This window comes from Populus nigra, chromosome 7 (assembly GCF_951802175.1).
Source record: "Populus nigra chromosome 7, ddPopNigr1.1, whole genome shotgun sequence".
In the NCBI taxonomy this organism is placed as follows: domain Eukaryota; kingdom Viridiplantae; phylum Streptophyta; class Magnoliopsida; order Malpighiales; family Salicaceae; genus Populus; species Populus nigra.
The window spans coordinates 21,695,171-21,721,532 of NC_084858.1; the positions used below are offsets into that span (position 1 = coordinate 21,695,171).

A 26,362-nucleotide genomic window follows, 5' to 3' on the forward strand; every position below is an offset into this window, starting at 1 on the left:
TTAAATTAGAAATTATTTTTAGGGCCGTCGCGATGTCGGGTGCGACAATTTTAAGAGTTTTTTATTTTATTTTTGAAAAGTAAAGCCAGGTTTTGATTAGGTTTAACTGAGTTAATTTTTATATAGTTTTTTAACACAAGTCAAGCTAGATCTAAAATCTAACTATATAATTAGATCAAATTTAATAATAATTTTATCTAATCCCTTCTCCTCGAAAAATATCTAGCAACTGCCCCATAAATTGGGACACTCACATGCCAAGAATTCTAGCATGTATATAAATGAAGAATTGCTATATATATATCACCCACAATAAAGAGTTATATATATATCACCCACAATAAAGAGTTCAATCTATACAAAGTTTGAGAGCTTGATATCTAGCAGCTTATCAATGGCTTTGTTATCTGGTTTCTTTAGTTGCTTCTCGGCTTCTAGCAGGATTGCATTTGAAGGAGAAGGAAGTGCAGAAAGCAGATTGAACCATGGAGAAGAGCAAGACTAAAAAGGGTCCTCCAATTCCCTTATCTAAGCAGATTTTCCTCACTTATGATCAGGCGCATTCTAGCTAGGGCACATAAAACCAATATTCATTTAACATGTAATTATCTGTAGAATTTAAGCTGTTGGGTAATGCTTTTAGTAGGAAATTTTATGTTTCTTATAAGGGTAAGACTAAAATTTCTTGTCGTATAGTAATTGATTTAGAACCTGTTTGTTTACGCAAGCAAAATTATATTTCAAATAGAAAAACTACAAAAAAAAATAGTTTTTAAGTTGAAACGCAACAAACCATGTAGATAAATGAGATACTTATAGTTTATACATCCAAGTTAATTTTATACAATTCAATTTGATTGGTGATTTTTTTTTTACTTCTTTAAATCTTCACAATTCTCTCTTTAGTCTTTTATCAGAGAGATGTTAAGATATATTATTACCACTCTTGTATTCATAAAGTCAAACTAAAGAAAATACACTTCTCGAAGAAAAAGTGTAAAATTTTGGCATAACTCTTGTGAACAACACACAGTTTCTGTAGTTGCGTGGGACTTTTGGCCTTCACTGTCTCGTGCTATTAAGGGTCGGTTCAGAGCATATTGCGATGTGGTTGAAAGTTGAAACTATGTACTATCATAATTATATGGTTGAAACTATGCACTATCATAATTATAGTTTTAAAAATATTTAATTAATTAATATATATTATATTTTTGCATCATCCAGTTGAAAACTCTTTTTTTAAATTTTAGTTAAGAAAAAACTACAATTTATAACTTTTTAAGATATATTTTTAAATTATAATTTCAAAAACTATCACAACACCAAATTAACACATGTTAAATATAGGGTTGATCAATGTTGTCAACTGTCAAAGAACCATCTCAACCCAAAAGCTTAAGCTATTAGGTGAGGTCCCAGGATATGATTTATATTATTCTCTAACACACCCCCTCAAGTGAAAGCCCTTTGGACTTGAAACTTGCACATGCCCACTTTACCTTGTGCTTAATTTTTATCAAATAAATGAGGATGGTGAGATTCAAACTCGTGACCACTTGGTCATCAAGGCTCTGATACCATGTCAAAGAACCATCTCAACCCAAAAGCTTAAGCTGTTAGGTGAGGTCCCAGGATATGATTTATATTATTCTCTAACATCAACAAACTAATGTTATTAAATCCAACTTGATTCATGACTTGATTTAAGAGTTAACATGGGTTGATTCGGATCAATTTAAAATAGTATTTTTTTAAGATTTTTTTATAATTACAAAATTAAAACGATATTTTTTTATTTTTTTAAAATCAAATCATGTTTTGATTGGATTTTAACCAAATCAATTTAATTTAAAACCTAGTTAAAATCCGAGAATAGGTTAGTGGATTATTACAGCAGCTTAAAGATTGTTTTTACTATGATGAATTGATGGTAAAAAAGACTCAATTCATCATGGAGAACAAACTCAACAAAACCATGATTAATTGATGATGTTATCAACACATGCAAATTAATTTGTATAAACAACATGCACATTACTTAACCAATACGAGAGTACTTTCGGCCTCCACAATCACACACGGCCATGCACAGAACAAGAGAAGTCACGATTAAGTAATAAGAGACAATTAATTACCTAAGCTGAAGAGAGATTTAGGTGCAAAACATCCCTTGATGAAGCCCACAATGCAATGAATGTAACTGGTAATTAAAGGGCGTCAGTAGTTTCATCTTCGGAAATCTACGTTGACAAGCTAGCTTGTAATATATCATCATTCTCTACGACGTTCTTACTTCGTCTTAGCAAGAAGTCCTCCTATCATCACTTTCCCTGGAGAAATTGTTTTCTACTTCTTTTTTTCTTTTTACCATAAGCTTTTCAACACCTACCTCCTCAAGAAAGCAAGATTTGGATTTGGTTAGGTGTAGCACTTGCTGCAACATCCTAGATAATAAAATTAGCTTGGGGATCGATATTCAACTACGATTAACATCTGGGTTGGTAAGAAAAGCTGTGACAAGGCCATTCATTATTTTTATACTTCGATATATATATATATATATATATATATATCCTCCCACAGATTCTCCTGTGGATAGACCAGTAGACGAATCATGTTGTGGGATGATTGGCAGATAGGGTAAAAAATGATGCAGTATTTGATATATACAATCAAAGGAATTATCTAGATGGCTGACTATAATTTTCGCAGTCATAGAATATCTCATATATTGTAGATCAAGATTTGAGTTTTAATTAGCTATATTACATGTACATGAAATTACATGCATACGAGTTCGTGCATTAAAAATAAAATAGTCGAGGTATATAAAAACTAACTGATCATTCATATTAATAATAATAATAAAAAATAATATGAATATACATATATTATAAATGTTAAAAAGTATTACATTTTAATTTAATACTGTAAAAGATAGCAAATTTAGAATTTATAGATAAAGAAGACAAATATGAAAGTCATTAAGCTTGAAAAATATTATTGGAGTGCGTGTAAAGGAAATTATTGTAATAAAAATTAAATCAAAACAATCATAAAATAGTAAATATTATAGATTGATGGACAAGTTTCAAAAACATATAAAGGCACATGTCTAGAAAGAAAGGAAGGGCAAATTTAAACTTCTAAAACCTCTTTTATCTTCATTTTGTATCTACCTCTCATTCGTATTGAAAAAATCATCACCATATAGATATTTAGATCAAGTTTAAAATATTTTCATGAATAAATATTTTTTATATTTTTAAAATAAATAATAAGACTTGAATATGTGATCTGAAAAATCAGGGTGAGATTTTCTTCCTCATTCAAACCTAATTGTTGCTGCCAAGATTAGTTTTAGCCTTTTCCTGTAAACCAGTAAATGATCCAATGATTTAAAAATGCTATAGGGTTCGATATAATTAAAGTAATCTAATTGACTTACTATAATTTTGTCACCACCATAGATTATATTACAAGCAAAGCTAAGTCTTGTCATTAAAAACAACATCAGATTAAAACAAAAATTAAAATCAAATTGGACTTTAATCGACGTGCATCAAAACTATTTAAATAAACTTTTATTATATTTAATTTAAACCCTAAATTAGGATAAATCCTAAAAAAGAAAAAGACGTCAGTTGATCAGCTTGTTATATAAACTTTAATAAGAGTAGTTGCAAATGTAGCATTCTACAACTTCGAAGCGGCTCTCCCTTATTGATGATCATGTCAAAACTGGTTTTAGTTGCTTTCGATTGGACACTTGCGACAGAACTGATTTTTATTCACATGTGAACCATTTGGTACCATTGAATAAGAGAGATGATACCTCCATCAATGAAATCAAAGAATCCATAATCATTGCACCGAGACTTCTAGCCCAACAATTTTGATAGGTTTCCTGTCTATATATCTTAGGTTCAAGTCTCAGCATACATACCTGTTATTCTCGCGGTATCTTACCTAGCTATTGGGCTTGCAAGGTGTTCAGTGAGTCTGGGGATTAGTCGTTGTGCGCGTAAACTGACGCGAACACCCCAGATTATATATAAAAAAAGAATCCATCATCATCTATCTAGGTAGTAATCCAGTAATAAGAACTTGGAATTAAAATGTTTACTTTCTTTGTAGTCTCAGGTTCGAGTCCTGTGATTGCTCATATGATGGTCACTGGAGACTTATATGGTTGTTAATTTCAAGGCTCGTAAAATTAATCGAGGTACGCGCAGACTGATCTAAACACCTAAGTTAAACTAAAAAAAAATCCCATCATGACATGCGGGTCGTGATCACTTCATATATATGCTCCTTTTGCTGACTTTATGCCCCCCTCATAATTAATTTTCATTTAAATAGAAAGATAAAGATGCATCAAAATCTTTCCAAGAAAACCCATTAATTATATAAAAAAAAAAGAAGAAAAAAACCCATATATATATACATTTAAACATAATTTATAATTTTCAATTAATATAAAGAACTTGGTATAACCATAATTATTAAACTCGAATTAGCTTGATATATTGATCTGAAAATATGGCTAAACTAAGTTATAAAATCAAATAAAAAATAATTTGGTTGAACTCGAATTATATCTAAGTAAGTAAATTGATAATTCACAATTTTCAATCAATATAACCATACAAAGGACTCATTATAAACATTATAATCAGCATTGACTTGTGGGTGTTGAAGGAGGATTTTTACATGATATTACATATTTGTATGTTAGTATTAGATTACAGATAAGAACCATGATGATTAAAATACTATAAATTCTTGAATAATCGAAAACCAATTACTAAGATTTATTTATTTTAATTAAGACAGCACATATTATTTTTTGAAATCGCATTCCCAACACTCTATTATAGTTATAATTTATTTATTTTATCGACTCTGTTATAGGTAGCTGACTGGTTATTGTCGACTGGCCATCTTTCACCAACTTTCCAAACATTCCACCAATCCAGTGAGTGCAGTAGGGTTTCAATGGAGAAGAAGCCAACTCAGTGGAGAGTAAAGAAGATGAGTAACGTCCTTGTTTACCCTGTCATCCATTTGTCGTCTTGCCTTCCCATCATACTTAGGAGATTGTTCTCCATGAAGTCAAACCTCGCCATTTAGGTTTGCAGAAATGTCTGATTATTGCAGGCTTTGTAGCCCTGCCGCCAAGTGAGGATTAACAGTGACAACAATCCCATAATCTTCATGTGTTGAAGCTTCACCTTATATGCCATCTAGAAGGAGAAAATTCATCAATCATATATATATACATATATATATATATATATTTTGCATATTCACTCTTTTTTTAAAAAAAAAAATTTACTTTTGCCAAATTGAGTGGACTTTCCTCGGGTCAAGAGTTTAACATCAGATTGACAAAAAGAAAAGAAAAACTTTTGAACTTTGACAAAATGTCTGTGGTTGGTAACTTTATTATATATATAAAATTAACTTGAGATGTAATCTCCTATTTTAACTGTCAATAATAACATGATATCCCATCTGACAGAATCATGATAATTTTATTATACGAAGTCTCTATGATGAAAATAAATTATTTTTTTTAAGAAAAAGAAAACAATTTGTCCCATTTCCACAGTGATATGGATGAATCAATCAATAAGATATGTTTTCAAGTAAAGTTAAATGTACTGAAATACTTTTAGAAAATCACTTTTCAAATAAATTTATATATAGATAGTTTGTTTGGCAATGTAGTTATATGTACTTTTTAAATAATTTTTCGTGTTAAAATATATATTAATAATATTTTTTTAATTTTTAAAAATTATTTTTAATATTAATACATTAAAACAATTCAAAACATATAAATTATATTAAATTTTAAAAAAAAATTTAAATTTTTTAAATATACAAGTTAAACCATGTTTCCAAACCTGCTCTAAATAGCAAATACCAAGACACAAGCTACAGCACCTCACAAGTCTAGCTTTACCTATCTGCTACAGGGCTAATTAGGACTACACCTCGCAAATCATTTTTATTATGAAGCGGTCATGAGATGAGTTTGACTGTATTTAATAACTTTGACTTATAATTATAAAAAAATTTAATTATTACGGCTTAAAATATCTACAATACTTGAAATGATTGTAAATACTGAAGGAAAAGAAGGTAATCTATGTTTTATATATATATATATATATATATATATATATATATATATATATATACTCTTATCAATATTCCACTTCTACAATAATAGTTTTATTTTTTCCAATTTCAACCCTATAATCTCGAAAGTTTTAATTAAAACCCTTAAACAAACTATCAACTACTCACGTTTCTTCATGTTATTCTATTAGTTTATCTTGTTTTCTCTCATTCTTTCCTCTCAAATCCGATATTTCAAAAACAAAAAAATATTAAGAAAACTCAAAAACCAAATTCAATAAAAAAGCTATTTAATGATTAGGGGTAATATTGATCTCTTGAAAACTACAAAGGTAATATTTAAAATATAGGGAGAAAAGTGAAACATTGATGAATCTATAGGGACAAAAATAAGGCCTACCCCACAAGATAAAACGACCTCTCTCTCTTCATCTTCCTTGTTAATACCTGTACAAGGTTAAGTCTTTGTAAATGCACATCACAGTACACAAATATAACTGAAGGTAGAGAGAGCCAGGTAAACACTTTCAACTCAAAAATTCTCATTCAAAGCTGTCTCGTTTAGTGCCTTTTTTTAAATTATTTGTTTGTCTCTATAGAATCTGAGAAACCGTGTAGCCAGCTTTCTGGCTCACCTACCTCACTAACTATCCCTTAAAGAGACCAATTCTGTGTCATAATATATTTATAAGACAAAAACAAGTGAAAAAGATTACGTCTTTTTTGGTTTTAAAGACCATTGAATTATAGGTTTTGCTTGTATTGTTTCTTGGGTTAGTGGGGTCCATAGAGTTGAGTTTCATTGACAATGTTGTAGGAGATAGATTTCCACCAAAACACACCTCCAACAACCCCATCACCAACAACCCTTCTCTTATGTTCTCTTAATAACCTTGTTGGAGGGGGTGTTTTGTTTTGTTTGGTTTTTTTTGGTTTGCATTTGCATTGTGAAATTTGCAGTCCTTTTCACTTTTTAATGGCTGCTTCTCACATATGGGTTAGCCCTTTGAGGCCTCATTCTAATGTAGGTGTGTCAGATTTGGGGTTAAGGAGATGTGTGGATTTGAGGTGCAATTGGGATCTTGAGAGGCTCCCTAGATGGGAATGTTATTGTTTGAGTGTTTTGGCTCAAAGAGCTATCACTCCTGTCGAAGATGAGAAGCCTTTAATTCCTCGGGTGGAGACTTCTGAGGCAATTGATCAGGTTCAGAACACTCAGTCCAGGGGGTTTCACAAGGATTTGAACCTTCTTCCTAGTGAGTTATTGCATGTTCAATCACTATTTTTCTTTATAGTTAAGCCGTTTTTATTCCTATTGGATTGTTATATAGTGAACTGATGTTTTATGTTTTATGTTTGTTAGCTTTTTGTGCACTTGGATTGCAAAACGGCCTGCTTTAGTATAAACTAAGACCCTGCTTCCCTGGTGGATTACTAATTAATATGTGTCTGTAGTTTAAGAATCAATTTGGTTTGAACCTGAAAACCAAAACATAATCAATTGGCTGGCAACGCAGATTGATTTTCTGTTTTGTTCTGTAGTTTTTAGCAAATGCTATTGTGGCTATAGATGAGATTATAGATGAATTTATCTTTTTTAGCTGATGGAATCAATGGTGTGTTTCTAAATATATTTGGAGGATAACTAATGATTTGAAGCTATTACGATGATTTTGTGTGTTTGACCAATTTATGGTAAGAAGATTTATTTAGAATCTTGAAATGCTATATAAGATGCTGATGGTGTTGGCTGCGCGTAGAGTGCAGGCATTCAGGCATTTCTAGGCTTATATTAGAAGAAGATTTTGTTGAGAATTTTGAAATGCCATATATGAAGCTTTATTCAGAATTTTGAAATGCCATATAAGATGCGATAAAGTTGGATGCTTGTAGTGTACATGCATTCAGGCATTTCTAGGTTTATATTGGAAGAAGTTTTTACTGAGAATTTTTAACTTCTATAGAAGGCGCTAACCGTGCTAGGGATGCTCGTCAAGTGCATGCATTTGAGCATTTCTTGGGTTAATTGTCATGTTCTGCATGCATAATTGGTCTGATGATCTATCTTTATAGTAGCCTAATATTATTTTTTATCGATCATTAATGTGAAATCAATGGTTTCCATATTTGTATCAGTTTGTCCAGTACTCTGGGTATGTTAGATCTTTCAGAGGTTTGTGATAGATCTTGTTCTGATTTGTAAGCTTCAACCACATGGCGGATAATTACCATGTTCCCTATTAAGGTCGACCAAGCAATAATAATCCACTGTGCCAGTACAATAATGACAAAGAAAATTTATTAAGCTGGTGGTGATTTCCTGAACTATAACAATTGTTGATTGATCTGTTTTGCATTTTTACTATGTGTTGCAGAACCGTTATCTGCTACAGATCTTTTTCCTTCTCCTCGAAATGGTGCAAAAGTACGGGTTGCATATCAGGTAAGAACTTAAATATTCTTCACTCAAATATCCATGTCTTTTATGCTATTCTTAAGCTGGCTTTGGTGCCCATTTTAGGGGATGCCAGGTGCCTACGGTGAGGCTGCTGCGCTCAAAGCATATCCAAAGTGTGAAACTGTCCCATGTGAAGAGTTTGAAGCTGCTTTCAAGGTTCAAATAATTCCTATGTATCGCTTTTCTTGCTGAACTAATCTACAAATGATTGTCAGCTTGTCACCGATATTCTTCTCTACTCAATTGAACAGGCAGTTGAACTCTGGCTAGTGGATAAAGCAGTCCTCCCCATTGAGAGTTCAGTGGGTGGCAGCATCCACCGCAATTATGATTTACTCCTTCGCCATAGGCTGCATATAGTAGGGGAGGTGCAGATGATAGTTAACCATTGCCTTTTGGGATTGCCTGGTGTACAGAAGGAGGAATTGAAACGTGTTTTGAGCCACCCCCAGGTTAGTTGTTTTATTTCTTGCATTTTAATCTGTTATAATTTTTTTTTGTTGTTGTTTCAAAGTCACAAAACACTGAAGATTGTGGTATGGAATGACTACTGGAATGGAAAAAATTATCTAACACAAGACCGTGCGAACTCTGAATACTACTCCCCTCTCTTACATTTTAATGGGGTCAGCATATTGTTTTTACTAATAGATCCCATATGAAAGTTAGATGAGGGAGCTAAACACCCAGTTTCCTGATTAATTTTCTGAAAATGGTGTGTGCTGCTTGTATGAGACAGTAAGTCGTGGTAATCTTCTTCAGAATGTTTGCTCTATGGAATGCAATAACATGATTTGCCTTGAGGAGTGCATCAGATTACAAATAAAATTTTGATTTTTCTGCAAATTTTATGTCATTACCATTTTTTTCCCTTTACTAGTTTAACTAATAATTGTTGGGATCACTGTTTTTCTTTTATTGATAAACTAAGTGATACTAAATGATTTCAAAAGCCAAAATTTGTATGCTGGAATTTATTGGTAGTTTGATTTAGATTGGGAGATGCCCTCCAATGAGTGTTTTTTGGTAACTTTGGTTTGTTTTAGAAAACATTTACTGATGTACACCATGAGATCCATCAATATGTGGTCAAAGTGCTTGTGAAATTTCATTTATTAGTGAAAACTTTGAAACTGATTCCATTAAGGTGATTGTATCTAAACTCGTACAACACCTATTAACTAGTGCTAATCCAGCCAAAGTAGGGTCCGGACAGCGTGATCTAATTACTTTCCAAACTTTTGCTTCCGACATTTCAAGCATGTTATCTCTAAACTTCATATGAGTTATATGATGCTCTATTAAAAAATATTCTAACTTGTAGGCACTTGAACAATGTGACATGATATTGACCAAATTAGGTGTTGTCAGAGTTAGTACTGATGATACTGCAGGTGCTGCTCTGGTAATTTTCAGATCTTTTCAATCTTGTTTTGACCAAGCTTGAATCATGCTATAGACTGTCTATGTACTAAATGTAAAAATGTTCGGGGACAGATGGTTGCGGCAAGTGGTGAAAGAGATTCTGGTGTGATCGCTAGTGATCGTGCAGCAGACATCTATGGCCTTAACATTCTATTGGAAAAAATCCAGGCAAGACTTCTCCTTTAAGTTTCCCATGACTGTTTATCACATGAATTTTCAAATTAAATACATTCCTCGCACTGAAAACTTAAATTGTTATCACATGCATCTACTGAGTGCTGATTTATTAACCTGACCTGCTTGGTCATTTATTGACAATAACAGCAAAACATATGTAATCTTGTCTCCACAGATGCGATAATCTGCAAAGCAAAGTAAAAGATGTTATTGTTGCTCTTTTGTACCAGTTGGTCCATTGGCATTTTGGCTAGCCCCCCCTCCCTAGTATGAGTGTGGGATTCTATCCCAGGTTGCTTGGTATCATGCTAAATTTGCTAGGACCTACATGTTCAAGCTATCTGAGGCAACATCTGATTAGATTCTAATCTTGTCACTTATGTGCTCTTGTACATGTTAATGGGGTTGCTGCTGGATGTGGAATTAGCTGAAAAGATCTCTCTTGTGGAGAATGCCAATTGGAAATATGTGCTAGTCAACATGTTTGTTAAGCCACAACCACTAAAGATGCTCACTCATTGACATTCTCAGAAAATCCTAATGATTAATTTTACAATGTTGGAAAACATGCTTTGAGATTCAATACATGCACTCTGGTTTATGCTTCTAAAGCCACCAAATATGCTGTGCAAATATGACTGATGTGTTTGGGATCTAGTCTCAGAGGAGTTCCGATTGATTGTGCCTATAAATATGTTAGCATGTACAAGATTGTCTTGAATGCCCATACTTTTGTTGTTTTGATTTTCAGTTTTGCAAAATCGAAATGTAGTCTAATTTTCTTCACTTACACATGTCAGGATGATGATGATAATATTACCCGCTTTTTGATACTTGCAAGAGAACCTATAATTCCTGGAACTGACAGGCCCCATAAGGTACTACTATCTGTCTCCCAGTGCTGTGTACTTTCCGTTGACATATCAACAGAAATTTTGCTATAAACATTTGTTACCGAGTCATGACGTTTCCCCATCTTAGACAAGCATTGTTTTCACTCTCGAAGAAGGTCCTGGCATGCTGTTCAAAGCACTAGCGGTGTTTGCTTCGAGGGACATTAACTTGACAAAGGTAATTTTTTTAGTTGAGATCATTTTTTTTAGTTGTATCCAAATACCAATTGTTCTCTCTCTCTTTGACCACCTTCCAGATAGAGAGTCGCCCACAAAGAAAGCGTCCATTAAGGGTTGTTGATGATTCTAACAAGGGAAGTGCCAGGTAAGTGTTAACCCTATTTTTATTTTTTAATCTTTTTATTATTGAGGCTTGAGACATTCCCTTGCTCAAATTGGTGCTTAAAAGACACTGTTCGTCTCCATTTACCTTTGCATCCAAAGTTTTGCATGCAAAAGACTTACACTTAACTGAACCTACTTCTTGACGACTGAACCTACTTCTTGACGAGTGGAGTCTCATTTGTTCCTCAACTTCTCTGCAACTAAATGGTCCATGCTACCCTCTGTAGTTTCAGATGAAGATATTTCTTGATTTTTGGAGGATGTGTAACAGTAATGATGTATTTCTGGCAACAGGTACTTCGATTACCTTTTCTACATTGACTTTGAAGCTTCCATGGCAGAACCTCGGGCTCAGCACGCTTTGGCACATTTGCAGGTCAGTGAGTCTAAAATTTCCTGACACATCCGAGAAAACTCATCCTTATTGAAGAAGCGAAACCCTGATTATATGTTTCTTCTCCTGGCTTCTACTTCATATTATTCTGCTTTTTGAATCTCCTCTCTGATGTGCTGCCTATTTTGGTGTTTCGCATATCCTAAAAACCATATGCCAGAACTTGTAAACTGAAACTGAATTTATTTTGAATCTTGTTTATCTTCATCCAGGAATTTGCTAGCTTTCTTCGTGTTCTTGGCTGCTATGCAACAGATTCAGCTGTTTAGATGGTCATCCAACCTGAAACAGAGAGATTATGATTGAGTTTTTGTTGCTGTACATATGCATGATTCAGATAAATCTAGAGTTGGAGAAGAGATCCATGGGGTGTCCTGGAAACGTTCTCGTTGGCATGATCTCTCCTCCATTTTCAATTCTCTTTCATAATTCTTTTCACTCCCCCAAAATTGGGGTTTCAAGGTGTAAGTTGTAACCATTGGAAGCCTAAATAGACTCTGCATTCACACGGTTTCTTTAAACAATTAGTGCATGAGATGTGTATCCCTTTCACCCCTCCTCCAATATTTTTGGACCTCCAAGATTTAATAACATGGTCTTTAAAGCATTGATAGTTTTAGCCATGCTCCCTCTAGTAAGTGTAGTGTGTGTGTGTGTCGCTTTGATAATATTTGCGGTTGTAGTTGAAAAAATAGATTTTAAAAAAAAGAAGTTAAAATTGCAATTTTTTCAGTAGATTTAAGATTATACAAAACTAATTGTGGTGTGTATTGATTAATTAAATATGTTTAAACTATGATTAGAGCAAAACACAGTTTTAACATATCACTCCTGAATGAACAAAACCTGGATATTATGTTTTTTTGGCAAATGTTGAAGCATAAAGACTGATGATCAATCCAAGTTCTTAAGCAATATAAACAAATCCATTCCACTACAAGAGCATTTTGCCATGATTTTGAGCTGCTCAAAGCCTTTCCTTTCCTTCTTATTTATTTCTATAAGGATCTTTTATATCAGAACTATTTTTCATACATCAGAACTGATTAGGTTTATACAAATCATTTACATGAGTTAATATATTTATTTTTTAAATAAAACATTTCAAGACAATTTTATTTTGATTAAAAAAATGAATTTTTTTACTTATATGTAAATGATTTTTTTTTCAGGGCTAGATAATAACCCTGAAAATGATGCCTTAAAAAACAAAATTACTTGCTTAGCCTGAAAAGCCCCAAACCCAGCCAACATCTCTATCTATCTCATTGGATGTGTCTTAAAAATTCCAACTCAGCCGAAGAACTGAACCCACCATGGCTTTCACTTCCACTCTCAAGTACCACACTTGGTTTCCCTTCCACCACCACCTCGCCTCTCACAAACCCACCTCCAATTCCACTCTTTCTTTTGCTACCACTAACCATGAGCCGCTCACCACGACCACCAACTCAGCAACCCGTCTATCTCCCAATTTCACTCCAACCCAACTCCTCCACTCCCTTCGCCGCGAAGAAGACTCCTCCGCCGTGATTCACCTGTTTTACTGGGCCTCAAAGCAGCCAAATTTCAAGCCCAGTTCATCCATCTTCAAGGAAGTTCTTCATAAACTTGGTAAAGCAGGTGAATTTGATGCAATGAAAGACATCTTGAAAGAAATGAAGATTTCTTTGTCTGTCATTGATAATGACTCTTTACTTGTTTTTATTGAAAGTTATGCCAGTTTTGGATTATATAATGAGATTCTTCAGTTTGTTGATGCGATGGAAGTTGAATTTGGGGTAGTGGCGAATACCCATTTTTATAATTTCTTGTTGAATGTTCTTGTTGATGGAAATAAGTTGAAGTTAGTTGAAATTGCGCATTCTAATATGGTTAGTAGAGGAATTAAGCCTGATGTTTCGACTTTTAATATTTTAATTAAAGCTTTGTGTAGAGCTCATCAAATTAGGCCAGCCATTTTGTTGATGGAGGAGATGGAAGATTTTGGTTTGTTGCCGGACGAGAAAACGTTTACTACTATAATGCAAGGGTTTATTGAGGAAGGGAATTTAGATGGTGCGATGAGAGTGAAAGAGCAAATGGTGGAAGCTGGATGTGTTGTGACTAATGTGACTGTTAATGTTTTGGTTAATGGGTTTTGCAAAGAGGGAAGGATTGAGGAGGCGTTGAGGTTTATAGAAGAGATGTCGTTGAGGGAGGGATTTTTTCCGGATAAGTATACCTTTAATATGTTGGTTAATGGGTTGAGTAAGACAGGTCATGTTAAGCATGCTTTAGAGGTTATGGATATGATGCTCAGGGAAGGGTTTGATCCGGATATATACACGTATAATTCTTTGATTTCAGGTTTGTGTAAGTTGGGTGAGGTTGATGAGGCCGTGGAAGTTCTCAACCAGATGATTGAGAGGGATTGTTCGCCGAATACGGTTACTTATAACACAATTATTAGTACCTTATGTAAGGAGAACCAAGTTGAAGAGGCTACAAAACTTGCTCTTGTCTTGACTGGTAAGGGGATTTTACCAGATGTTTGTACATATAATTCTCTTATACAAGGTTTGTGCTTGAGTCGAAATCATACCGTTGCAATGGAATTGTACAAGGAGATGAAGACTAAAGGGTGCCATCCTGATGAGTTTACCTACAATATGTTGATTGACAGCCTTTGTTTTAGAGGGAAGCTTCAGGAAGCTCTGAATCTGCTTAAGGAAATGGAAGTGAGTGGCTGTGCAAGAAATGTTATAACGTATAATACTTTGATTGATGGGTTTTGCAAAAACAAGAGGATTGCAGAAGCAGAGGAGATCTTTGACCAGATGGAACTCCAAGGGGTTTCCAGAAATTCAGTGACCTACAATACCCTTATTGATGGTCTTTGTAAGAGCGAGAGGGTGGAGGAGGCTTCTCAATTGATGGACCAGATGATAATGGAAGGGTTGAGGCCTGACAAATTCACCTACAATTCTCTGCTTACGTACTTCTGCAAGGCAGGGGACATAAAAAAAGCAGCAGATATTGTTCAAACTATGGCTTCCGATGGGTGTGAACCAGATATTGTCACATACGGGACCCTGATTGCAGGACTGTGCAAGGCAGGAAGAGTTGAGGCTGCAACTAAGCTCCTCAGAACCATTCAAATGAAAGGCATAAATCTGACCCCACATGCCTATAACCCAGTAATTCAAGCACTATTTAGACGGAAGAGATCAAAAGAAGCCGTGAGACTTTTCAGAGAAATGATAGAGAAGGCTGAGGCTCCAGATGCTGTCACATATAAGATTGTTTTCCGTGGGCTGTGCCAGGGTGGAGGACCAATCGGAGAAGCTGTTGATTTCGTTATGGAAATGCTAGAGAGAGGATATGTACCTGAATTCTCATCTTTCTATATGCTGGCCGAGGGACTATTTTCTTTAGCTATGGTGGGAACCCTGATTAAGCTCATAGATATGGTCATGGAGAAAGCAAAGTTCTCAGACAATGAAGTAACCATGATAAGGGGTTTCCTCAAGATTTCGAAGTACCAAGATGCTTTGGCCACCCTAGGAGGCATCCTGGATAGCAGAAAGCCCAACAGAGCTTACAGATGAAGAGGAGATTAGTACTCTCACCCATCAAAATGGTTAGGAAGAAAGTAAAAGCTTCGACATCCCGCACTTGCTCCCTTGAATCCAGTAGATGTTTTCTTTCTGTGGCTTATGAACGAACGTTTGGGAATGCGGCTGCGGCTGTGTTTCTAAAAAAATTTAATTTTTTTTTTTTGCTAAAATTTAATATAGTTTGTATGTTTTGGATCGTTTTGATGTGCTGATGTCAAAAATAATTTTTAAAAAATAAAAAAACATCATTAGCATGCATTTTGACACGAAAAGTTAATTGAAAAGCACTCGCAACCATATTGCCAAACACGCTCTAAGTCTATGTTTGGGAACGCGGCTGTGTTTTTAAAAAATTTGAATTTTTTTTTGTTTTGTTAAAATTTAATATGATCTGTATGTTTTGAATCGTTTTGATGTGATGATGTTAAAAATAATTTTTAAAAAATAAAAAAATATTATTGATATGTATTTTGGCACCAAAAATTATTTGAAAAGCACCTATAATCACACTGCCAAACACGCTCTGCCTTGTTAACATGTAGTTTGGTTTTATATCTTGATTTTTTATTTGGTGTGGCAGGTTTTTTTTATAAAATAAAAACAAAAAGGAGTGATATGACAGACAAGCAAGAAAAGACCAAAATAAACACCAAAGTCATGGAAATCAAATGAGATAATAGGAATCAAATAATATATATATTTCAAAGATTAAAAAAAATAAAATAAAAGAGGGATTATGCTTCAAATTGAAAAAATATAGTTTTAATGAAGATATTTGAAGAGATCCTACATGGTTAAAGAAAGGAAAATAAATTAATTTTTAACTATAAAGTCTTTCAATATTTTTCAATCTCACAAGGCCCTCGATAGTATACACTAGAGACACAGAGAGAGACCAGACCACCAAAAACCTATATATATATATATATAAAAACTCTCTTCCACACGCTGCACACCACCAATTGCCACCACGAACCACTCCGATCGAGAGCCTCCATAACCACTAGCACAACACCTAACTGGACCAAACTAACACTTCTCTACTAGCCATCCACAACGCCACCATCACCCTTGCCGATCCGTCACGAACCAACCATCGAACAACCACCACACAGTAGTTGCCCTTGCTCATGCAATCATCACAGAACCACCACCAAACCCGTATGGCCTTTCGCTCACATCTCATTGACATATCCAATACAATAATGCATTATCAACAGTACCACCATCACTCCTCACGCAATCATCACAGAATCACCATCACTCATGCTGATCCGTCAAGAACCAAACCACCACACACTAACTGCCCTTGCTCACGCAATCATCACAAAACCACCACCAAACTCGTATGTTCTTTCTCTCACTCCTCACTAACATATCCAATACAACAATGCATAATCAATAATAGCAGTAGGGAAAAAGGCTTAGAGAAGAGAGAAAACGAGAGAGAGGAATTTGAGACTTCCCTTGGTATGATTTCTCTCCTTGAGTGGTAGTGTATTTCAAAAGTGAGGATTTGATTGTGATGCCTTGCTGAGTCTCGAATCACTGTCTTTATTTTTTACCTTTAATAACAAGCATTAATTAATATACTGGACAATTTCTTAGCATGTAAGTATAATATTTATCTTTTATTATTAAAAACAAACTCAAAAAGGCTTAATTTATGTAGAATATTGTTTTACAGTGATTTTTATTTTTTTTCTTAGTATAATTAGCCCTTATCTAAAACATTTGAACACCAGTTAAGATTGCTAGTTTACGAATGAATCATTTTTCTTATTGTACTCTATTCAAATTCCATAAGCTCGCCAATATATCTCATGCGAAATATAATAGAAAACTATATGAATTTTAAGCTAGTCTAGTTCCGTCTTGGTTTTTCTCCTGGCCTTGGGAATGAAGCTGTCTTCTTTATGAGTTCTTGTTAGGAAGGCATTGTAAGTCAGGTTGACAGCCAACGTCCAGCTTCCAGTATTTATAGATGAAGATGTTCCTTTGAGATATTATGAAAAGGCTTTTAAAGCATATCTGTTTTCCAACATTTGTTTGCATAAAGTAGAATCTAAATTTGTCTTCCTGGCCATGCGTATCTTCCTTTCCTTGGTACATAATCAATCTACTTGGGATTGTTAACCAAGAGTAAATCTGTTTCGAGGAATATGTGATGGCCCCAAAGGAGTTCGTAGCAGTACTCAACTGAAGTTTCCACGTCAAATACAAAAGACAAGAACTCCATGAAAATTTCTTCTGTTTCCCCCTCTACTGGAGGTGGTAATTGTTACTTGTGTTCTTGGTTGCTATCCGATGGATTCAGCTATTCAGATACTGGCCGGATCTGCAATGAAGAGATGATTCGGCTTTCATCACCGTACGTATGTATGATCTAGATGAATCTGGAGGTTCAAGATAAATTAAGGGAATGTGCTGAAGACACGATCTTGATTTTCTCTTTCAAAATTCTTTTCATTCCTCCTGTTGGGAGTTTTTCTAGGTGTAAGGATTGGAGGCTTGGGTTCACGATTATAGACGGACAGGAGAATGGTAGAATTTTCCATTATTCCTTTAAAAGTGTCATTAGATTACCATGCTAATCCATAATTTGAATAAAAAAAAAGGTTTGAATTTGCTGCTCAGTCAAGAGAGTTGAGACTTCAGCCATGAATCTTGTATCGTTCAACTATTGTGGACTGATTATCAGAATGCCTTTGAAGCATGATCCTCAACTTGCTGAACTGTCGATAGGAGGAGATTATTGCGATTATATTGTTCATAATTTTTGCAGACTTTCAAGATATCTGTATCATATAGAGACTAACTTTAATTTCTTTCCGCAAAGAGAACACGATGAATTAGGTCCTTGAAGTTCCCGTGGTGATGACCAATCTCAAGCAACTGAAGTTGATAGCTCGTTGAAGCAATGTAGAAAGCACACTTCTCAGCATCACCTCGTTGATTGAGGCAGCTCCTTTTTAGCAGAGATTTATCTTGCAGGTATCTCTGCGTTTGTAATTTCTTGTTTCAGTTAGATGTTGATGGATCTTTCATAACAAGAATAGAACAGATCAAGCCTAAAAAGTGCTCCCATCAACGCTTTAAGGTGGTGGAAATCCTTGGTTTTACAAGGTAACCTTTAGAAATAATTAAGCTTGCATTATACGTGATAGAACATGCTTGATGAGATTATTTTTAACACTCATCATCAAGATAGGAACCTGATTAATTCGACCTTGAAGAATTCAAGCACAGACAAAGGGGAGATGGTATGCCAAGAATTTGGGTGCAAGACTCCATCCGAGAGTATCATCATTGCTACTCAAAATAAAACTCAAGATCCATTAATTAGATCCTATCTAAACCTTTTAAAACTCATCATTTTTACGATTTTATTAATCAATATTTACTTCATAAAACACCCTAAAGTTAAGCTATTTTCTATTAAAATTTCCTTATATATATATATAAAGGATATATATATATATATATATATATATATATATATATATATATATATATCGTACCATTAAACTTGCCTTTAATATAGCTTTTAAAATTGTGATGGAGAGCATCTTTCGAAAGGAAAGAAAGGTTAAAATAAATCCTAATAAATTATTTCTTTCCCCACTTCTAACATCATAAAAATCTTGCTACTACTTTGAGTGTATTTGGAGCGGCAATTCAACCTATTTTTTATAAAAAAATATTTTTTATTTTTAAATATTTTTAAATTGTTTTGATATATTAATATAAAAAAATTATTTTTATATATTTACAAATAAAAAAACACTTAAAAAAAACCCTCTCACATTATCAAAACCCCCCATTAATTAACTTAAACTTTATGATGCCTACTTAAAACTATGTTGATTATTTAAACAATGGGGACCATTTTACAATATTCAATCAATTCCTCCTTAATGTTCTTCATGGATAAGCATGTATTTGAGAATTGAGACTAAACATGAGATGGGCTAATAAACACAAGACACGTGGATGGATGAAATCATGTGGAGGCTATCACATTGAGTGCAAATCACTTTATTGCCGTCAAATTATGTCCGTATAAATTTTTGATATTTTTTTTGAAAAAAATCTAAATTAATATTTTTTTAGTGTTTTATTGTTTTGATATGATAATATTAAAAATAAAAAATATTATTTTAATATATTTTAAAAATAATATAATGGAATTGTTGAAAGCAATAACTCACCAGGTTCCAAAATAATCCGGAAATGGCCTTTATTTTTAGGATGGCTCCAAATACTATCAACCAAGGGATCGGTAAAAGGTCTCATGGCTATTAGCCACAACTTTTTACCAGGAATTGACTCAGCACTCATAAAAGTCTAGCAATGCCTTCTAAAGCAATAAAAAATAAAAATAAAAATAATAATGTCAATTTGGTTAAAGTTCATGATAAAATATACAGATCCATAGAAATAGAGATGAAAGCATTTGATTTACAAAAATAAATATATAAAATAAATTTATTTTTTATATGTAAATAATTTACTATAGCGTTATCAAAAAATAAATATTTAATCTTAGCATAAAAAATTGCTAGAAATTCTTTATTTGGTTTTATAAACTAAATTCAAATTAACCCCAAAATCCATCATAAAAAAAATCCAAAAATCCAGAACAAAAAAATCTTTCCACGTTACGTGACACTATCCAGTTCACTGACAATCAAACAGAGCGCCACGTTTCTCTCATTGTGTCCGTTACTCAGACCGGTCAAACACTAAGCTAACAGCGATGCATCTTATTCCTCTAACGACAGATACATCTGACTCGATATCTCACACCAAACCCACACAATCCAACACGTGGAAAACATCGACAACTTCACAACGTAACAGCCCCGTCACTCTAATATAATTCTTTTTAAATACCTGTCAAGGCACTGTACGCGACGGTCATTTCAGCTCTTACTCTCCACTCTCCACTCTCCACTTTCTGGTAACGTCTCTCTCTAATCTAAAAAATCAGGGTTCCGATTGAGTGATTAGTTAATTAATTTAATGATTATCGTTTGATATTGTTTGCTTAATTTGTGTGGTCATGGAGAATTAAGGTATGGCTGAGGAGGCAGCGAAAGCAGTGACGCCAAACGCAGAGTTGCTGGAATGGCCGAAGAAAGACAAGCGTCGTTTGCTTCATGCTGTGTATCGTGTTGGTGATCTTGATCGCACCATTAAGTGAGTAAATCTTTTACTTTTATTCGACTTTTTGTTTGTTTTGCAGTTAATTTTCTCTTGATATGCAAATTTATGTGGAATTAATGTGTATAATATAAATTTAGATTTCTTATGCTATGTTTCGTTATTTTCTGCAATTGTTTTAGTGGATTTAAGTACTTGATGGTGTGATATGGAACGAAGAAGTATGCATTCGATGTAAATAATTTGGATTTGGATTTTTGTTTTTTGTTTTTTGTGATTTTGGAAATTTTGGTAAGTTTTGTCTTTTTGTTGGTGCAGGTTTTATACAGAAGGATTTGGAATGAAGTTATTAAGGCACAGGGATATACCAGAAGAGAAATACTCCAATGCATTTCTTGGGTTTGGACCTGAAGAGTCTAATTTTGTTGTTGAATTAACTTACAGTATTTCCCTCTTAAAACCTGATCCTACTTTAGTCTTTTTTTTTTTTTTGAATTCATTAGTTATTTATGGATGGTTAGTTGGTGAATGGTAAATTAGATGGGAAAATGGTGGATTTATGGTAGGTATTATGAATAATAGAAGAGATAAGCTGCAGAATCTCTTTATATTGTTGAGTGGGAGTGGATTCCTTGGTTTTTTTACTGGTTGCATGGATTCTGTTTGTTCCCTTTTTTTTTTAATTTATTTGTGATGTTCGAGCCTTGCTTTAGTAGCAAATGGGTTAGGAATCAGTAGGACTGGCATTAAAAATCATATATAGTCTTTTGATTCTTTCACCTCCGTGATTCTAGGAGTTTATTTAGCTTGTTGTTGATTTACAGATTATGGGGTGACTTCATATGATATTGGAGAAGGTTTTGGTCATTTTGCAATTGCAACTGAGGATGTAAGTGTGATATTATGTTATTAGGATTAGATTTTTCCTTGGTGCTTGGAATAAATCTTGTGTTTCATTGTCTTTTAGGTTTATAAGCTAGTAGAAAAGCTCCGTGCCCTTGGTGGTAACGTTACTAGGGAACCTGGTCCGGTCAAAGGTGGAGCATCTGTAATTGCTTTCGTGAAGGATCCTGATGGCTATGCTTTTGAGCTCATCCAGAGAGGTCCAACTCCTGAGCCCCTCTGCCAATTAATGCTCCGTGTTGGAGATCTTGATCGCTCTATCAAGTTCTATGAAAAGGTATAACTGGTCATTTTACTTGATTTTTTTTTTCTGGGATGTTTGTGGCATGGGGCAGAACAATTATTTATGAGCAAAAAGAATGAAAGAATGTTTCGGCTTCTAAGTAAAGAATCCATTATATTTGGGTTAGTGATTGATTGGCCTGTGTAATAGATTACTATGTGCAAGCTCATCTTCAGGATGTTAATAAAGAAAGTAATTACACATTACAAATTTGTTTTGGTACCAGAAAAAATGAAGACTATGAATGTATTGCTCTTGAGCCAAATACCTTTTTTGGGTTGATATGCTGGGGGTAATTAGAGATTTATGATCTTCCCATCTGTTTAGTAACACAGTGAAGTCTATGTTCTATGTATTTTTGACGCTACAATGTTGCAGGCATTGGGGAACTTAGCAACCATACTAAATAACACGTTTGATTCAAGCTTCATGGTTTTCCTTCCGTGCAGGCCTTGGGGATGAAGCTATTGAGGAAGATTGATAGACCTGAGTACAAGGTATAATGCTGTCTCTCAGTTAATACATAAATAGTAGGTGTACTCTTTATGCTTTGAGATAAGGATTAGGCATTTGGAGCTCCCTCACCTTGTTGATTCAATTTACAGTACACATTGGCCATGATGGGGTATGCTGATGAATATGAGACAACTGTTCTGGAATTGACTTACAACTATGGTGTGACTGAATACACCAAGGGAAATGCATATGCACAGGTTTGTTAAAATTCATTTTTCCAAGCTATACTCGAACCCCTAAACGATTCCCTAGTTTAGACATTGATGACTGGTACTCCCTACAGGTTGCAATTAGTACTGATGATGTGTACAAAAGTGCTGAGGTTGTCAACCTTGTTACGCAAGAGCTTGGTGGTAAGATAACACGTCAACCAGGACCAATTCCTGGAATCAACACAAAAATCACCTCTTTTCTAGATCCAGATGGCTGGAAATCTGTAAGTTTCCTTTAATCAATTCTAGATTCCAACTAGATTCCAAGTTTCTTTATCCAACTTATCAATTGAATAGTAGCAAAAACTGTCAAGTGAAACTTTTAAAACCAAAATTTTTACATACAATTAGGAAAATCCAGGACAAAATCCGAATCACACAAACAATGTGAGTACTAAATGAAAAATCAAGCAGAAGAAACTTTAAGAATGCACGGGAACCATTAGAACCCACCATTGGGTCCCAAATTCAGATCACTGATCAAATGGCTGACAATGTTCTTGGAGTATTTCTTCTTGTTTTATTATTGTTGTTTAGCTTTTTTCAAACCATGTAGGGCCTGTTTGTGGATGCTCCTCAGTAAAAGCATCTTTTAGTTGATTTTTACAGATGCACCTGCGGTTGCCCCTTATTAACAAATGGGCTCGTAGCCCATTAGTTTGTTTTCCTTATTAGTTGTGAGTTGTATAAGAAGAATCAGGTGTGAATGGAAGTGGGAAAACCTAGTTGAATTTGTTTGCATATTGAGTTAATAGCTAGACTTGTACGGGTCTTATAAGATGAATCAGCTGTCCCTGTATGTGGGAAAATAGATATCGTTGGCCTGATAGTTACAAATGGCATGTGAGATCTTGCAGTTGTATGTGTTGATAAAGCTTTGTTTGTTCGAGGTAGAAACACTTAGAAATTGGTACAAGATTGAGTGTAGATGCGCCGTGCCAAGCTTCCCTAATTGGAATTTTAAATCTAGTTTCTGGTGTTCTGAATTTGCCTCGGATACACAGATTTTAGTTGTGGCATCTGCATTATTATTATTTTTTCTTACACTGTATTTGTAGGTTCTGGTTGACAATGAGGACTTCCTCAAAGAACTCCACAAGGAAGAGTGATTGCATAAATAGAGGATACTGGATCCTTTACTATCTAAGCTTCGCCATCTGCGTATGCATAATGATGCCCAGTGTTTGTATATATCCATGACAGCAGCCAGTAGCTATCCCAGTATGTGTCGACGGCTGCTGTTGCCTGTGGCTTCCAACTGGAATAAAATGTTTGTGGTGGTTTTTCGAGACTTGTTTGGTTATTTTCAGTTTCTCCTGCCTTCTCTGCTTTCTTTTTACCCTTGTGTACTATTAGCCATGCGAAGCTCTTGACATTAAATCCTCCATAACAAAAATCCTTGAACTAACAATGTCTCCACGTCAAGATTTGGATCTCAGCATTCAAAAATGGCTCTGTACGGTAAGCATTCATCTGTCTTATGTTTAGAAGGATCTTAAGCCACGGAGACCTCCCAAACACCAAAAGAATCTCTACCTGAGAAAAATATGCTGTGTTTAGGATATTACTTCTAGTTAAAAACAAACTGTAGAAGGGAAAAGATCTAAAATACACAATGCCGGATTGGCCTCCATTTCTCTGCCGTTCCAATGCAGCATGCAGTTACCAAGAAAACAAGGACGGTCAGCACATACCTAGCTTGGATTAGATATCTCTCATGGTGTAAAAACATCATTCATCATGAGTAACAATGATTGGAGCAAGTTTTCAAGGAAATCAAAAGCAGGGACCATCTGGTCCTCTAAGCTACGCTTCAAAATCCATGGGTTGGATGATATGATTTTGACATGGTCAGGGCTTGAAAAACCTTTAGATTGGAAAAATTCAAGCATGGGCAAAGGTGTTTTGTGAGGTTTAGACAAAAGCACCGAAGGCAGTCTCATCACAAGGTTCAAGGTTTGATTGAGTAAAAAACCATATGATATAAAAACTAAATTGCAATACACAAAGCCTAATTTATGGAAATCCAAAGAACACAACAAGAAAACAATATGAAAAAAATGTGGAGTGATTGTGATTTAAAAAGTGGAAGAGTTTACAACTGACGAAAGATTCAGTTTTTCCTCGTAAAATTTCAATATCCGGGTAGATTCACCATGGCGATCTATAAACATATGCCGGAACTTGTCTTCGGGTGTATTGAAGAACGCAAGGCTTCTGAAACTCTTCTCAACCAAGCCTTTAGAAACTAAAAATTGCAATACCAAAGCCCTTGGAATTAGCCTTTTCTCAAGGCTATATGATGAAAAGGTTGGATTTTTGGCAATATAGGAAGACTCCCAGCCCAGTTTGTTGACAAAAAGATCCATAACTGCCATGATCTTCTCTTCAGATAGGGACATAAACCATGGACACTTTACAAATGCTTCAAGAATTTCATCCTCAGACAACCCCCACTTTCTATGCACATCAAGCTTCTTCTCCCACGTGGATCTGCTCATGGACGTCAGCACCCTGATTGCTTCAATAAACTGACTCTTGCAAGGATGAAATCCCATTAGAGTCACTTCCTCTATAAGCTTTTTAAAATTCTCCAGATTTGTAACCATAATAGAAGGCCGGGAACGAATTAGCAGAGCAATATTCTTTTCAGGGACTCCACTGTCTCGTAAAACATCAACAACACGTGCCATGTTTTCAACAGTAACATTTAGAATACGAGGGAAACGCTTGATTGCTTTGATGGCGACGGCATCAGATTGAAGCGAGTTTTCAAGGAAATCAAAAGCAGGAACTAACTGGTTTTCTAAGCTGTACTTAAAAACCCATGGGTAGGATGATATGATTTTGATAACATCAGGGCTCGAAAAACCTTTAGATTTGAAAAACTCAAGCTTGGGCAAAAGCGTTGTTTTCGGTTTAGACAAAAGCACCGCTGGCCGTCTCCTCACAAGGTTCGAGATATGGGACTTTGAGAAGCCATAGTTCTTGAAAACGGCAAGAACAGAATCAGGCTTATATGGGGTTTCAAAATGGACCTGTTTAGAAACTTCTAAAGCAGATTTTAGAGAGAACCCACATTTGTTCATAAGGTATGAGACTGTAAAGGAATGTTTTTTTATATTATCATCTGTATTCACAGATGAGATGTTTCTGAGACATGATAATATTGAAGGGTTTTCAAGAAAATAATGAACCGATGAAGCTCTAACAGAAGACCCTATCACTATGCTTTTGCAGAGTAATCTAAACATTGTAAATTGAAAAGTGAGAAAGTAGTCGTAGTAGTAGTGAATAAAATGCCACTTACCATTCCATTGAAGCAACTCTTTAACCCTAACAGTGGAGGACAGCGGAGCGGAGCAGACGGGAGTAGGAATTTTAAAATGGAGGAAACCTAACCAAGAACAAGTCTGGGTCTCATTTTTGTACTTCTTCTAACTTTTTCTGGACTACAAGCCCTATTCAAATGCATGTATCTGCGCTTTACAACTTTCACCATATTGGGCTTTAATCTTCATAAATCATAACGAAATTAGAAAATAATAAGCCCAATAGTTAGAAAAACCAAGCAACTTATGAATTTTTTTTTCCTTTTAGAACAATATGTTTCATAAAAAAAAAAGTTCACACGTTTTATTATAGTATAATTAAATAAAAAATAATCTCTAGTATAAAATTTTTATTAAATCCGAAGACTTACATAACTTGCAACATAAGTTTACTTCGATGATTGAAGTTTATTTTAATTTTTTTTAATTAAGTACTATTTTTTATTATTTTTATTTTTTAATATTAAATTAATTAGATATTAAGCTTTCCATTTTGTTTTTTTTCA

The 26,362-nt window shown here is 34.4% G+C and overlaps 4 protein-coding genes and 1 long non-coding RNA gene across 8 annotated transcripts; 3 read left to right on the forward strand and 2 right to left on the reverse strand.

The window, feature by feature from the left end:
- Positions 1–6,697: 6,697 nt before the first annotated feature.
- On the forward strand, positions 6,698–12,464 carry LOC133698542 (arogenate dehydratase/prephenate dehydratase 1, chloroplastic-like). 2 transcript variants are annotated; one of them, XM_062121495.1, is made up of 11 exons: positions 6,701–7,409; positions 8,529–8,596; positions 8,675–8,767; positions 8,863–9,063; positions 9,936–10,016; positions 10,109–10,204; positions 11,014–11,091; positions 11,195–11,284; positions 11,364–11,431; positions 11,746–11,827; positions 12,058–12,464. In XM_062121495.1, the coding sequence occupies exons 1-11, from the start codon at positions 7,130–7,132 to the stop codon at positions 12,112–12,114; spliced, it is 1,194 nt and encodes a 397-aa protein (XP_061977479.1). In that variant the 5' UTR covers positions 6,701–7,129; the 3' UTR covers positions 12,115–12,464. The 2 variants fall into 2 exon arrangements, with proteins under 2 accessions (XP_061977480.1, XP_061977479.1); XM_062121496.1 differs by lacking the exon at positions 9,936–10,016 and having other exon boundaries at positions 6,698–7,409.
- Positions 12,465–13,072: 608 nt separating this feature from the next.
- LOC133699768 (pentatricopeptide repeat-containing protein At3g53700, chloroplastic) lies at positions 13,073–15,702 on the forward strand. The gene has a single exon (XM_062123210.1). It carries the CDS (start codon positions 13,162–13,164, stop codon positions 15,433–15,435), a length of 2,274 nt encoding a protein of 757 aa, XP_061979194.1. The 5' UTR covers positions 13,073–13,161; the 3' UTR covers positions 15,436–15,702.
- A 4,567-nt stretch (positions 15,703–20,269) lies between these two features.
- On the forward strand, positions 20,270–23,817 carry LOC133699296 (lactoylglutathione lyase GLX1-like). 3 transcript variants are annotated; one of them, XM_062122501.1, is made up of 9 exons: positions 20,270–20,407; positions 20,516–20,646; positions 20,929–21,053; positions 21,435–21,499; positions 21,578–21,790; positions 22,246–22,293; positions 22,402–22,509; positions 22,596–22,748; positions 23,583–23,817. In XM_062122501.1, the coding sequence occupies exons 2-9, from the start codon at positions 20,525–20,527 to the stop codon at positions 23,631–23,633; spliced, it is 885 nt and encodes a 294-aa protein (XP_061978485.1). In that variant the 5' UTR covers positions 20,270–20,407; positions 20,516–20,524; the 3' UTR covers positions 23,634–23,817. The 3 variants fall into 3 exon arrangements, with proteins under 3 accessions (XP_061978485.1, XP_061978487.1, XP_061978486.1); XM_062122503.1 differs by having other exon boundaries at positions 20,307–20,407; positions 20,523–20,646; XM_062122502.1 differs by lacking the exon at positions 20,270–20,407 and having other exon boundaries at positions 20,414–20,646.
- Positions 23,787–25,989, reverse strand: LOC133699298 (uncharacterized). Its single transcript, XR_009843271.1, has 2 exons — positions 25,835–25,989; positions 23,787–24,060 (listed from the first exon to the last, which is right to left on the reverse strand). It is a non-coding gene; the product is annotated as an uncharacterized LOC133699298 (long non-coding RNA).
- Positions 24,577–25,923, reverse strand: LOC133699295 (transcription termination factor MTERF8, chloroplastic-like). The gene has a single exon (XM_062122500.1). The coding sequence runs from the start codon at positions 25,776–25,778 to the stop codon at positions 24,603–24,605; it is 1,176 nt and encodes a 391-aa protein (XP_061978484.1). The 5' UTR covers positions 25,779–25,923; the 3' UTR covers positions 24,577–24,602.
- Positions 25,990–26,362: the final 373 nt, after the last annotated feature.

What these genes read in the sequence shown, in the direction of transcription:
- LOC133698542 (XM_062121495.1), top strand. Translation starts at nt 7,130, where the DNA reads ATGGCTGCTTCTCACATATGGGTTAGCCCTTTGAGGCCTCATTCTAAT. An exon ending in GGATTTGAACCTTCTTCCTA is followed by an intron (nt 7,410 to 8,528) that starts GTGAGTTATTGC and finishes TATGTGTTGCAG; the next exon opens with AACCGTTATCTGCTACAGAT. An exon ending in TTCTATTGGAAAAAATCCAG is followed by an intron (nt 10,205 to 11,013) that starts GCAAGACTTCTC and finishes TACACATGTCAG; the next exon opens with GATGATGATGATAATATTAC.
- LOC133699768 (XM_062123210.1), top strand. Translation starts at nt 13,162, where the DNA reads ATGGCTTTCACTTCCACTCTCAAGTACCACACTTGGTTTCCCTTCCAC.
- LOC133699296 (XM_062122501.1), top strand. Translation starts at nt 20,525, where the DNA reads ATGGCTGAGGAGGCAGCGAAAGCAGTGACGCCAAACGCAGAGTTGCTG. An exon ending in AGGGAAATGCATATGCACAG is followed by an intron (nt 22,510 to 22,595) that starts GTTTGTTAAAAT and finishes TACTCCCTACAG; the next exon opens with GTTGCAATTAGTACTGATGA. An exon ending in ATCCAGATGGCTGGAAATCT is followed by an intron (nt 22,749 to 23,582) that starts GTAAGTTTCCTT and finishes CTGTATTTGTAG; the next exon opens with GTTCTGGTTGACAATGAGGA.
- LOC133699295 (XM_062122500.1), bottom strand. Translation starts at nt 25,778, where the DNA reads ATGTTTAGATTACTCTGCAAAAGCATAGTGATAGGGTCTTCTGTTAGA.